General features: G+C 40.4%; 3 protein-coding genes across 3 annotated transcripts in view; all 3 read right to left on the reverse strand.

Moving 5' to 3' along the window:
* Positions 1-842: 842 nt before the first annotated feature.
* LOC110068913 (ABC-type oligopeptide transporter ABCB9-like) lies at positions 843-6,733 on the reverse strand. Its single transcript, XM_020776333.2, has one exon. It carries the CDS (start codon positions 6,349-6,351, stop codon positions 3,889-3,891), a length of 2,463 nt encoding a protein of 820 aa, XP_020631992.2. The 5' UTR covers positions 6,352-6,733; the 3' UTR covers positions 843-3,888.
* A 4,679-nt stretch (positions 6,734-11,412) lies between these two features.
* LOC149106550 (uncharacterized) lies at positions 11,413-12,685 on the reverse strand. Its single transcript, XM_089298623.1, has 2 exons — positions 11,950-12,685; positions 11,413-11,850 (listed from the first exon to the last, which is right to left on the reverse strand). The coding sequence occupies exons 1-2, from the start codon at positions 12,599-12,601 to the stop codon at positions 11,582-11,584; spliced, it is 921 nt and encodes a 306-aa protein (XP_089154749.1). The 5' UTR covers positions 12,602-12,685; the 3' UTR covers positions 11,413-11,581.
* Positions 12,686-12,701: 16 nt separating this feature from the next.
* Positions 12,702-13,526, reverse strand: part of LOC149106551 (uncharacterized) — a 1,522-nt gene continuing 697 nt past the window's right edge. Inside the window, exons 1-2 of the mRNA XM_089298622.1 lie at positions 12,868-13,526; positions 12,702-12,748 (exon numbers count right to left, since the gene is read on the reverse strand). The exon at positions 12,868-13,526 is cut by the window's right edge and continues 697 nt beyond it. Of these exons, the coding sequence (XP_089154748.1) occupies positions 12,948-13,526 (579 nt within the window). The 3' untranslated portion in view covers positions 12,702-12,748; positions 12,868-12,947. The remainder of the gene's footprint in view (positions 12,749-12,867) is intronic.

The following is a 13,526-nucleotide window of genomic DNA, read 5'->3' on the forward strand; positions in this document are numbered from 1 at the left end:
ACGAATTGCGTTTTTGGATTTATCTGACCCTTATCTGGCCTTGGCAGACTAAAAAATATGTATAAAGATAGGAGCCCTAGTCTCCTTCGCAGCCGTTATTAGGGTCGTCACGCAACGCTCCTCCCCACTTAGTGGGGAGGAGCGTTGCGTGACGACCCTAATAACGGCTGCGAAGGAGACTATAGGAGCCCAGGCCCGATGTCGACATGCAAAAGTACAGCCTCCCCCAAAGGAAATGATGATCTTGTAAAATTAATTTATTTAAGGTGGCTCATAACGGTTTCCAGCATTTTTCAGCAATTCTTCATTGATTGATCAATGTTACCTCTCATCTCTTGTTGTTACAAAATGGCATCAAACAAATGCCCAATCTTTGGTGAACAAGTTACATGGTCTTTTTCATGACAGAAAAAAGGTTACCATGGCAACACTATTTAATCTTGTCACTCAAAAAAGAGACCAATAACCCCTTTCTGAAGGTAAAAACAAATTGTGGGAGACTGAGAGAGACTTGGTACAAAACAACAGAGAAAGGAAGGACAGTCTCCAGGGGTTTTACTTCATAGAGCGAGACAGCACCGAGCAGAGATTCCAACCCTCCCGATCTGATGTGTTACCTCCCACTCTCCCGATTCTTATCAAATTCTCCCGATTTATAATAAATTGTGAAAACAAGGGAAAAAATGGTAATCTTAAGTATTTTTTTGCCATGTATTACACTTTCTTCTCATATCATCTCACCTAGTCTCTCACCGTGTATTGTGCAGACTCATCAGGCCAGCAGTCTTACAGTAAACACCCGCGTATAAGAACCTAGAATTTTTGGGTTCAGGCTGAATGGGTTCTTATATTTTGGGGTAGTTTTTCCGAACTCAGGCTGATTAGGTTCTTAGTAGGTTCTTATTTGTAGGAGTTGTCATAGTGATACCATTCAGAGAGCTACTGTAGTACTAGTATGTCATAATGGTTGAACATTTGTATTTTAAACCGCAAAAATGCCAAGCCTTATTTTTTAAACAATAATAAATAATGTAATGTGTATTTCACATGAGCAAAAGTCAGGGCACTCTACAGATTCAAGTCCTAAGGCTACACCAGTATAATTTTATACAGTATTCTATACTCTGTATTTAAAAGATTTTCAATTAAACAAATAATTTTCATGGTGTTTCTCAGAAATTTCACAATTTCTATCAATTAAAATCCAGTATTTTGGCTACAAAATAAGAGTGTTTTTTTGTATAAGAACCTATTGTTCTTTGCCAGCCTAAATAGGTTCTTATATATTTGGGTATTAAAATGCCCAATTTCAGCCTGTAGGTTCTTAAATCACTAGGTTCTTATACGCGGGTGTTTACTGTACTCCATTTAGCAGCTCCAAAATGCAGGAAAAGGCATTTAAGAAAACCTAAATTTGCAAAATTTCCTGGTGAGCATGGTCCTGGACCCCCTAGAGGCTGGCGCCTTCGGTGCTAAAAGAGTCTCCCTATTTTCCTTCAAAAGGGGTTGGAATCTCTGACCGAGTGTCATGGCAAGGAAGAATTTCTGGCCCATTAGCCCAAGGAGGGTAAAAGGTTAAGTCTGTATACAAGCCAAGTGGCCCATCAGGCCGAAGCTTATCTTGATTTCTGTAGCATAAAGCAACTAGGAGTATTTCTACTCCCCCTGGATGGGATGCTAGTCCATTGCAGGGTTACCCCCAGCATTAAGTTCGCCAGTGTCCATTTATACACCTGGGAGAGAGGCACTGTCTGAGTAAAGTGCTTTGCCCAAGCACACAACACAATGTTTCTGGCCAGGGCTCGAACCCGGACTGCTCGATCCGGAGAAGTGTGCACTAGCCATGAGGTCACCGCGCCTCCCATATTAGTCCAAGGAGGCTATTGTAATCTCTGTCCCAGAGGCCTTATGGTAAGCACCATGAAATTGAGAATTCTGGGAGAAAAAGGCTGCGGGGCAGGGGGGACTCCCATACAAAAAGGTAGGGGCCGGGGTACTCACCGTACCTTTTAGGAGTTAAAAAAGCGGTTTTGATACCTCTAAAAGCAGTTTTGGTACACTATCCACCAGATAAATTGCTATCCAGTGGATAAGTTTTGGTTCTACTATGCTATCCTCTGAATAGTGATTTATCCGGTGGTTCGCATTATCCACCCTTTGAGTGCTCAACTGGGGCCTGGGTAGAGAGAATAGGTGCTGTAAAACTGGCTAGACCAGTATAGTCAACAGAAAATGTTTGTAATTTATGCATATAAATGCACTTTTAATTAAATTACATATCAAAATGTCTCTCCTGTGTGATACTTAACATCAAATAAAGCTGCAAGCATCTCAAGTGCACAGCTATCCCTGGAAAAGATCAAAGGATGAAAAATATCCCAACAGTTTGGTCTTAAAAGCTGTAGATGGAAGTAGTAGCTGAGTAGGTATACAGGAAATTTGCAGAAAATAAATTATTGCAACCACCTGCCTCGTTCAGCTTAACACAACCTTTTCTACGTTCTCAAAAGGAAGAAAACCATGGATCTTACAAGGCCCCAAAAAACTTGAATTCCAGCTTGCCCTTGGCAAGGGTAGCTCTCACATTTTGATTGCCCATGGCAAGTCGTAGTTTGCTCTTTTAATGATCTAGTTGGCAGATTACTTGCTTGATACCTTGCCCATCAGGCAAGTGAGAGTGAAAAGTTACTTGACCAGAAGGAAAATCTACTTGTCCAGGACAATGGGACAGCACTTTTTTCGAGCCCTGGCTTAAAGGAGCTCACTCATGGTATTTTGAGTTCTTTTGGCCACATAAAAATTTACCTTTTAATTGAAGAAAAGCTGAAAATAGTTGTTTACCAAGAAAGAAAAACACAAAAGAGATAATATTAAACCACAAAGGAAAAACGAAGGTTAAAATGCAGAAGATTAACATGGATCACAAATGACGTCATGAAAGGGATTAAATAATAATATAATAATAATAATATTCTTATTAACTATATATAATATAATAAAAGATTTTTATTTAGACTAATTTAGACTAAACTTTTCAAGATGTGCAAACTGTGATGTAGTTCCTTTAAGGCTTTGCACTCTGATCAAAGTTCACAGAACTTGTCATGAGACCAATAAATTAATTAATACAAATGTACTATGAATTATCTCAGTCAGAATGCAAAGCCTTTAAGGATTTTTAGCCAAAGAACAAGAGTAGACAATCGTCATGAAAGGGATTAAATAATAATATAATAATAATAATATTCTTATTAACTATATATAATATAATAAAAGCTTTTTATAGTACCAGAATTCTAATGTTCAAAGGTACTTTACAATATCAGAGAACATCAACAAGCTGCCATACACAGCTAGAAGTAAGTCCTCAGTCAGAGGATCTAAATATTGTCAACTGTAGTGAAAGTTTAAGCTGGTCCACATGAATTTTACAGTTGGCTGTTAACATTGGTAAGTTCGAAATCTTGCTAACTCTTAACTTGTTCTCCAACTAAGAACCTAAAGGATTAAATTACTAAGTCAGTCATTACCAAGGTGGCAGCTAGTAACAAGCAAGTCTCAGTCGTTTTTTTTTTTGTTTTTGTTGTTGTTATTTTTGAAGGGGGAAAGTAAGCCACTGCTAGCATAAAATAAAAAATAAACAAATACTGGTATATAACACTGGCTCAGTCATAATTTTTTTTGGCAACAGCCCTTATTACTACCATAAGCAGGGGTCTCATTAAAGTTATCAGCAGGAGGGCAACTGGATTTCACAGGTGGATAAAACTTCTTTATATAAAAAAAAAACTTTCCCCTAGATGGTCAAACCAGGGGAGCAAAATGGTCCTCACAGTCGGTCTATTTGCCCCATGCCCAGCCCTTAATGAAACCCCTGCCATAGCCTGATTAATGTTTAGACAAAGCTGAAATACGTGGACTAGAAGAAAGGTCAGAACTGCTACTGTCACCATCTGAATCAGAATGATCCCTGTGTGTAAGTCCCAGCCGCTGTGTATTGTCACTTGAACAATTCCTTTTTTCAAGACCTAATATTTGGCGCTTCACAAGCTTTGAATATAGTCCATTCTGTTCCACAAGCTCTCTATGCTTGCCTTGTGCAATGACTCTACCTTGGTCAATAACCACAATCTTATCTGCTTTCTCTATGGTACTCAAGCGATGAGCAATTATCAATACTGTGTGGCCAGCTAAATTCTTGTAAATTGCATCCTGGACAAGATGTTCACTCTCTGCATCAAGGGCGCTAGTTGCTTCATCAAGAAGGAGAATTCGTGGATTTCGCGCCAATGCTCTAGCAATGGCAACTCTTTGCTTTTGCCCACCCGATAGCTGCAGACCCTTTTCCCCAGTTTCAGTGTCATAACCCTCTGACATATCACTGATAAAAGAATGTGCATTGGCAAGATGGGACACACGTTCTACTAAAGTTTGATCAATGTTGCCACCATTCCCAAGACCATACGCAATGTTTTCTTTGATTGATCTGGCAAAAAGAACGGGTTCTTGCCCAACCAAGGCAACTTTGCTGTGCAGATACTTGTGCTCAAAATTCCTCACAGGGATAGAATCAATCAGAACTTCTCCAGAAGTTGGTTCATAGAAGTGTTCTAGAAGACTTATGCAAGTGCTCTTTCCACCACCGCTTGGACCGACAAGAGCAATCACTTCACCAGGTGTCACACTAAAAGATACTTTGTCTAAAACTAAAATATTTGGTCTTGTGGGGTATGCAAATGAAACATTTTCAAACCTGACTTCACCTAAAACTTCACTGGGGTTGACAATACCATTGTTCTGGATTTTAGGTTTTCGGTCAATGAGCTCAAATACCTTCTCAGAAGCACCCACCGCTTCCAGAAGACCTGTATAAATATCTCCAATTTCACTGATGTAGAAGCCAAGCTGCAATTGGTACAATATGAATGACACAAGGTTTCCTCCACTAAGTTCTCCTTCAAGTACCAAATGGCCACCATAAAGCAGAACCACAACGTCAAGGGTAAGTGTAAGGATTTCTGTGCACCATCTGTAGCCTCCATAGAGATATGATTCCTTCATTTTGAGTCGATATATAGCTTCTTGTTTGTTCTCATAATGTTTGTACTCACCATCTTCATTAGCAAAGCTTCGCACAGTCTTCATTGAAGAAATTACTTCTGCTGCAATTTCATTTGCTTTGGCAGTTGCTTCTTGTACTTGTGTTGAAAGTTTTTTGAAGTAATTTCCGAAAATTTCAGAGATAAATGCAACAAGAGGGAGGCCAATTAACGTAACAATGCTTAACTTCCATGAAAGTTTAAACATAAAGACACATGTTCCAGTGGATTGGACACAGTTACGAAGAAAAACATTTATGTTCAATCCAACTTGATCTGACATTTTTGTTGTGTCAGAGGTCAGACGCGAGACTACCTCTCCGGTCTTTGTATTGTCAAAGAAGCCAATTTCCTGTTTTACAATTGAAGCAAACAAAAAGTTGCTGATTCTTTTGGAAAACCTTGCAGCAATCAGTGTAAACAAACCACCTCGTAAACCAGTGGCAATTGCTGTACCCAGTGAAATCAGTGTCATGATAAGAATAGAAGTCATAAATTTGGCCTTGTTTTTCTCAATTGCAATGCTGTCTATAACTTCTCCAGTGTAATAGGGAATAAAGATTTCACCAGTTGCTGCTAGCAAAAGAAACAAAGATGCCAAAGAAATGTAAGGGATGTCTGGTTTACAATAGGACAGAAGTCTCCAAGCAGAAATGTTACCTTCTTTCTCCTTCTTAGTGGGGTTTTCATCATTAGATGCTCTATCATCTGAATCGTCAAAATCATCAACATGAAGCAGGCTCTCTCGTTCTTGTATTGAGCCAATTTCTTGTTCTGTAGACATGCCAATGAATTTGAGTTTACAAAGCAGGTACCACAGACCATATGCCATTACTGTACTGCCTACAGTCCATCCCATGAAAGCCCACAGCCAAATCTTGGGGTTGCTGTCCAAGCTACATTCTGTGCTCAGAAGAAACTTTCCCACAACGAAGACCACGACTGCGATACCACAATAAAGCCAAGGCTTCTTGAGGTTATTGATCCTGGAAACTGCGTCCATTTTGCGTTTGGCGAACAGCACCCCAAAAGAGGCACCCAATAATGTACATAATCGAACCAACGACAGGATCCACAAATCAAAACTGGACGAACAAAATTTGAATTCGTCGATTTGTAAACGTTGATTAAATGTAGAAATGTCCCTGCCACGAATTAGCAACACACCTGATAGTAAGAAGTCCGCAATGGCGCATAATGTGCAAAATATGAGAGGCTTTGCCAAACCACGGGAACGGAAACAACTCGCCATATCTAATTTGTCGGTGAACGACCCGGTGAACCGCACAAGTCATCACACGTTGTCGTTACACGGACAAATCGTTTGCGTCTTCGTCATTTCACTTTGAATTGTGCAATGGTCAGATGATTCTCAGGTTACTATAAACGCGTTTTACACGTGCCTGAAGTGTGACTCTTTATATCAGCAGTATTTTTTGCCATGGAGCTTTACACGACTTCACAAAGGAACTTCTAGAATAGTCAGGCAGCATATGTAATCCCGTGGGATTTTTATGGTGAAAGCAAACCACCTACCCAGATGTTTTAAGGGGACCCTAAGGAACACAAAAACTGTTGTCGGCAATTTTGTAACCTGCACCGGCGGCTGCTATGGGGGGTCTATTTTTAGACCCATATGGCTCAACATGGAATCGAGGCTCGAACATAAAATGGCGTGTAAATGACACCGCGGAAATACGTTTTTTGACGTCACCGTAACTGGTCAGTGGTCATCACCATCAGGCTGTGCTGTCCTTCGATCGATCAGTTCTCCGAGATCAGTATTTTGGTTCGGTTTAAGGTCGAAAATATCCTTGATACTTCTCGTTATTGGTGAGTTTGACGTCCTTAAATGGGTTTTTAATACTCAAACAATGTTCCGGTAATGAATAGGGGTACAGGGGAGTCATTTTGTGTGGAGTAATGTGTAGTTTGCTGACTCGAGCCTGGATCGTGTTGCTTCAGTCGCCCCCGCCTCAGAATTGTCGAAAACAACGATGGGTATCCAGCAAAGCAGAAGATTGGTTCTGTATGAAGCTTTTGCAAGAATTTTGAAGACAAGTTGGATTAAAAGTGTAATTTGCATGAAGTGGTTAAGGTACATGTAAGTCGGGACCGTTTTATTCACACTCACTTTGCGCCGACATGTGGTGCTTGTTCATTTAGATTATATTTCGCAACGCGTCAAAGAAACTTTGATAAGAATTTGTCTTTAAAGACTGGCTTGTTTGGCGTTTCTATCACCTTTCTGACTTTCTGCGCCTTTTGGAACAGATGAAATAATTTTTTTGTACCTGCCGTTTGCTGTCAATAAAACATTTGTTCATTTCATTCACAAGATATTTCTCTATCATTAAAGATTGTTTAAGCCTACATTTATATATAATGGTGGCATTTGCGAAGGGAGTAGAAATCGAAAATATTGTGATTTGTTGGCCGAAGCGAACGCTGGAAATACTGAAAACATTCAAGACCGCTCAATATGTTCGGTTCATAGACAATTTTTCCTCGCTTGAGGTCTTTTTTGTTTACATCGATTACATGTTGATAGTACATGGAAATTTTCAAGACCGTTTCCTTGTACATGTATGTACAGGTAACTAAATATTTTAAAATGCCCAAACACCTGAATTTGTTTACACGAAACCGCTTCCACTTATGGGATGTGGTCAAGTTTCACATCTTTTAATGCTGAAAAGACATTCAACATTTCAGAGAGGCAGTAAATCAACTCTTCAATGAAACCCACTAGTTTATTTTGTTTACTCAGTCATTTGAAGCTTTTCGATTTCTATTTCCCTATCTTACATGTGCAGTCTATCAACTGATGTAAATAATTGACTGTTGTTGTTTTTCCTTTCATTTAATTTAATTCAGATGAGCTTTGCTCAATCACTACAAAATAATTTTTACATTGTATGTGCTTAATGAATTAGACATGTACATATCACGTGCTTTGAATCAGTACGAAATATTTATTATGATCCCCTTAGTCATAATATTGTATCATCCTCCCTTCTGTAAGATTCTTACTTAACTTGTAACCACTTTATTACAAGACATTATAGCACCTGATGGCAATAAATTATATAATTATATGTACTTATTTTTTTTCCTGTGATATTTGGCGAACAAGTGGGTTTGTTTATGCCACTGTGTCTCTGAATTGGCTTACTGTCGTCTACAAACCATTGGTAATATATCTTCGCTACATCCAACTCAGATACTAGACACAAAAGCGTGTATTAAAGAACAGATACATTTCTTACAAATTAATATTTATTGCATTTAGTTCATCACTTAAGTTCTACAACATTGCTTTTCTCCAGTGAGAAATTTTGTGCAAAGTCTGAAGTTGTAAGTTGCAAAAACAAGTTCCGTCAGTAGTTGCGAATCACTTAAAATCAGGCTTTGGTACTGTAAACTGAATGGCAGAAAGCAAGGAAATTAGAAATTGTCTCAAATACACACGAGTGATAAAAGAGATAAACTTGACTGAAATCTACAGACTCCTTTTTTTAGGTTTAGGGTTAAGGTTAGGCCTAAGGGACAAGGTGGAAGGTGCGGTGGCCTTGTGGTTAGTGCGCTCAGCAATGGATCGAGCGGTCCGTGTTTGAGCCCTTGTCAAGGATATTGTGTTGTGTTTTTGGGCAAGACACTTTTACTCTCACGGTGCCTCTCTCCACAAAGGTGTATATGGGTACTGGTGAATTTAATGCTGGGGGTAACCCTGTGATTGACTAGCATCCTATCCGGCAGGGGGTAGTAGAAATACTCCTAGTTGGTTCATGCTACAGAACCCGAGATAAGCCTGGCCTGATGGGCCACTTGGCTCTATGCAGACTTTACCTTTTAATTAGGGACAAGGTACTGCATCAAGTGGGGGAAGAGACAGCGGAGTCAGAACCTCCCACTTCCCATACCCTGTTCTCCCACTTCCCATACCTCTATCTCTTGATTCCCACCCTTGTTCGTCCTGCTCCTGTCCCCTGTAAATTAAGAGACTCAAAACACATCTTAGTCATTTAGCTGCACACCCCTTGGGCATTTCCTTTTCCTTCGTTTTCAGCCTTGCTACTCTTACCCATGTCTTTCAAGTGAATGACCTATGACGTAACCACTGTCAAAGGGTTTCATTTTGGGCCTCATTTTGAGCCCAAGGGTGAATTTTTCTTTGCCCGTCGGCCTAGAAGTCTCTAAAGACACTAAATGAAAGTCAAGTAACATTTTCAGTTCTTGTTTTTGAAAGTATTTGAGGCCTTAATGAATGACAAAAATTAGCATTTTGCATTTCTCTCTGGATTCCTGCCCCCTATTCTCCCAAGCTCCTGCCCCCTGCCTCTCCCCACCATCAACAGATGGCTGAATGTCCAGGAGAGGAGTTGCCATATGGAGAGCATTGGTCAGTGTTCTCTCTGTTGGTGTTTTTACAGCATTGGTGTTGTGGAAATCATCCATGGACAGTATCTAAAAGGATTTTTGCTGAGCCAAAATAGAAAAAAATGTACAATAGAAGAAGTTTTCTATTGGGAAATCCAGATAATAGTAATATGTAAACAAATATTAATCTTAGAAAGTTATACAGAGTCTCAGGCTCTAAGGTAATGTGGTCAGAAATTATCTGGGTGGCCTTACAATCAGAAGATTGCTGTGTGAATACAGGGGGGATAGCCTATTTATAACTAAAAATGACATCCATTTATTGAGTTTTAATTGGAAGTTGTTATTACCCAGATTTTATGGTATTTTTATTGTCTTGCAATAACATATGTATGTATTTTTAATTACCCTTTTAACAGCTTTGAATTCCATGTCTTCTGCCATCCTTGAGATAATCAGATGTCATGTACTTCTTGTGGCTTTTTCTAATAGCTAAATAGCTTTTTTTCTAAACTCTAATAGCTATGCAACTAGTTTAAAATAATTTTCACACTTTAGAGGCGCTAAAAGCAAAATACAGAACTACAACAATTCGAAATTATGACAAGAAACAAAGAAACAATAATAAACATGAAAATTTTAAATTTTATTTTCGCCAGCCTCAAGCTTACTGAAGTACAGTATAATTAAAATTGGATATTTTATGATAAAACATACCTCGGTGAATTCTACCCCGAGTTGAGGCCAGATTTTGAACCCTTTTAGGGATTCAGTCCTACACTTGTTACACCAACGTGTCCAAGATTTATACGAAGCACTGCTTTGATTTCGGCCAACTTGGTCCATAATTCGGTGATACCGAGTGGAGACAGGATGACCGTGTTTACTTACGCGAGTGCCCCCAATCGAACAAGTGGACGAACACGAGCTTGTCTTCCCGACGAATTTGATCGAAATGCCGTTGACATACCGATTCACACGGTTCAAGCCCATCAATTCAACAAACTTGAGAAGTTGATGTCCTCAGAACACCGCTGCTGCTTAGTTTTAGCCTTAGCGCACATCGTAACGTAAATTGCCACTGGCTCGCCGCTTGCGAGCATGAACTTTCACGAAACAACACCAATTTCACACCGTGTGCAAGTTCAGTTTGACTTTGGCACAATATATAATATTAACTGAGAACTATCCAACAAATGAGCGGAGTTTAAAAGCTAAGTTTACAGTGTGCGCTCTAAGTTTTGTATCTTTTTGACAGTCGACAAGACTCGCTACGATAACAATGTAAAAGTTGCAGGCATTTTGTAGTTTTGTTAAGGTGTACCGCTGACCAGCAAAATACTGTATCGCGCCCCAAAAAACGTATTTCCGCGGTGTCCGTGTAAATACAATTAACTACAATAAATTTCCACAAAATTACCAGGAATCTTTAATATAGTCTATCTAATACACATTCATAGACTTAAGTAGTAAATACTGATCACGTGATCAACACTGCACGAAAGCGAGGCTGGTCGTTTGTTGTCTTCAAATAAGCATTAAAAGCATATTTCTTTTTCTCGAGTTGTTGAGAAAAATGACTACAACAAGTGAACTACATGATATTTTTTGTTCACGTGAATTAAACTACATTTGAATAGGTTTTGTTCACGTAAGACGACATGAAAGTGAGGCTCAGCTCCTCGGCACTTGTTAGGCCTGTTCTAAGCGTCGAGCCAACGTCGTGCTGAACCAAATTCCTTTCCGAAAATTAGGGCTTCCGATGCGAAGAAGAAATACAACTAGATGAAAACAGAACTAACCAAATTGGCGTTTAGAACCACTGCCGTGCTAGCGTCGCGCTATCATAAAACCAAATGGAATTAGGTTCGGCACGACGTTAGCTCGACGTTTAGACCAGGCCTTATATCAGCTATTCGATATGTTAGCGATGATTAAGGTTGCTCCGAGGGCGTAATGTTAACCATAGCAGGTTTACAGGTATATATAATTATTACTACCCAGAACCTAGTCAGGCTTTTGGCGATAATAACTGCTTTAAAAATAACACAACTGAGCCCATAATGCATTGCAGTCTACAGAACATAGATGTCAGGTAAGAATCATTCATCATCCTCGTCTTCCTTGTTGCCATCGTCCTGCTCATCCGATGTTTCATCATCACAGCTATCATTCTCAATCATATCGACATTGTCACACGCTTCCCCTGTCTCGTCATTGCTGCAGCTGCATAGATCTGTGCAAGTGAGACCCGCCCTTCGACCGCTGCACCTGTTGTTTCTGCATTTGTCCTTCCCACAGCCACACTTGACAAGATAAAGAACAGCGTCGGGTGCCGGCTGCAGTTTCGTCATCACCGGCATCCATTTGTCTGAAATATAAAAGAATAAGGCAATGCATTAAAGTCATCTCGATCTGCAGTGTCGAACTTGAGAGTCTATTACTATATCAACTGTTAATTTATAATAACCTTTGTCCTTTTTCCATCCATAGTTCTCTGGTGATGGAAGGTCTGGATTAGGGACTTTGTCATTGGCCCAGATCATGGCTTGGTAATGCGCTCGCTTAATGGCCTCTCGGAGAGCAGCTTGTGTAGGCGGTAGTCGTTCTGACTCGGCCTGTTTTCTTCGAAAGAGGAGCCACCTTAGATCTTTCAGGCTGGATATCTTAGTCTTGGGCAGGTAAAATTGGCACACTAGCTTCTCTATTGCATAGAACATGCCCACTGTGGGAACGACGGTAGAGCCGAGATCTGCAAGTGCAGTGACACATTCTTCATCAGCTTCAAGAAACGCTTTCCAGCATTCCAGCTTTCCTTTAAATGCAAAGTTTCCAGTGACATCAGCTCCGCTCCAGGCATGAAAGCCAGGTACTGCTGCCGTTCTAGCTGCTCCTAAAGCGCGGACAATTGGACAAAGCTGGATAGTTCGGTGGCGCTGTCCTCTTCCAGTGACGAATGAAGTGTCCGCACATAGCTCCGGGTAACGTCTAAGGGCCAGTACAAACACGTCAGTGTCCGGTGAAAAGATCTTGATACTCGTAGCTCCTAATGTGGTGGCATCTACTGCATGTAGCAGTATTTTGGTATCTGCCTCCTCTTGGTCGCTATCGAGGTACGCCATATCCTTGTGTGTTGCCCTACACTTACTGCTCCATGCAACCACCACGTGCAAACCATTCCGACGCCCCTTCTCTAGAGTCTTGCTGGCGAGATATTGCGTCAGTTCATCCTTGGTGCTGACATGTGCCAAAAGTCTCTTCATCGGTACCTGCATAAGAAAGGGTGTACTAGTTTTAGTGTCTTTACCTCTATATCTGGCCCTATTCTTCTTGTAGTACAGTATATATAGGATCATTGCTTTTGTATGAAAAACCGTTAATAGTATACCTTGGAAATCTGAGTGGTGTCAGTAATCTTGTAGCTGATAGGTTCCAAGCATCCCTGACGAAATTCGCGAGTTGCGGTCTTTAAAGACAATGGTACATCATACCTAAAAGCAGAATAACGTGCCCACTAATGTAAGTAATTATATCTAATATAAACACAAAGGTTACAAGGTAAATATCAGCGGGAGTGACAAACCTGTCGAAAATAAGACGAATTTCATCTGCCTCCTTGTACTTGTCGAAGATCGTCACAGTGAAATGATTGGCCAGATCCGAGCAGGTCTTGATCCAATCCGGTTTTTCCAGTGCTTGTACTTCGGCCATACCATCTACAATGGAAACCTTGATCTGCACATCTGCATTAGCGAACTGGTCAGTGGGTTCAGCCTGCGCAACTGATCTGTCACTTGGCAGCTTCTCTAGAATACTCATCAAGGCGCTCTTTGCGGAACAGTGCAGCATATTGCCATCGGCGGCAAACATTGATCGTGGAACTACCGAGAACTCGTACGCTCCCACTGCCTCTTTGATGTCTATCTCTGGACGGGACTTGCAGATCACCATCATCCGCGCGAAGAGACATCGATCTTCCTTTAGCTCGATGATCTTATCCTTTGTAGCCACCCTAACTGTTTTCCCAGTGGTCTTCCACGTTAGGAG

Source organism: Orbicella faveolata, unplaced genomic scaffold, assembly GCF_042242905.1.
Source record: "Orbicella faveolata isolate gen_17 unplaced genomic scaffold, um_ofav_v1 contig_3, whole genome shotgun sequence".
Lineage (NCBI taxonomy): Eukaryota > Metazoa > Cnidaria > Anthozoa > Scleractinia > Merulinidae > Orbicella > Orbicella faveolata.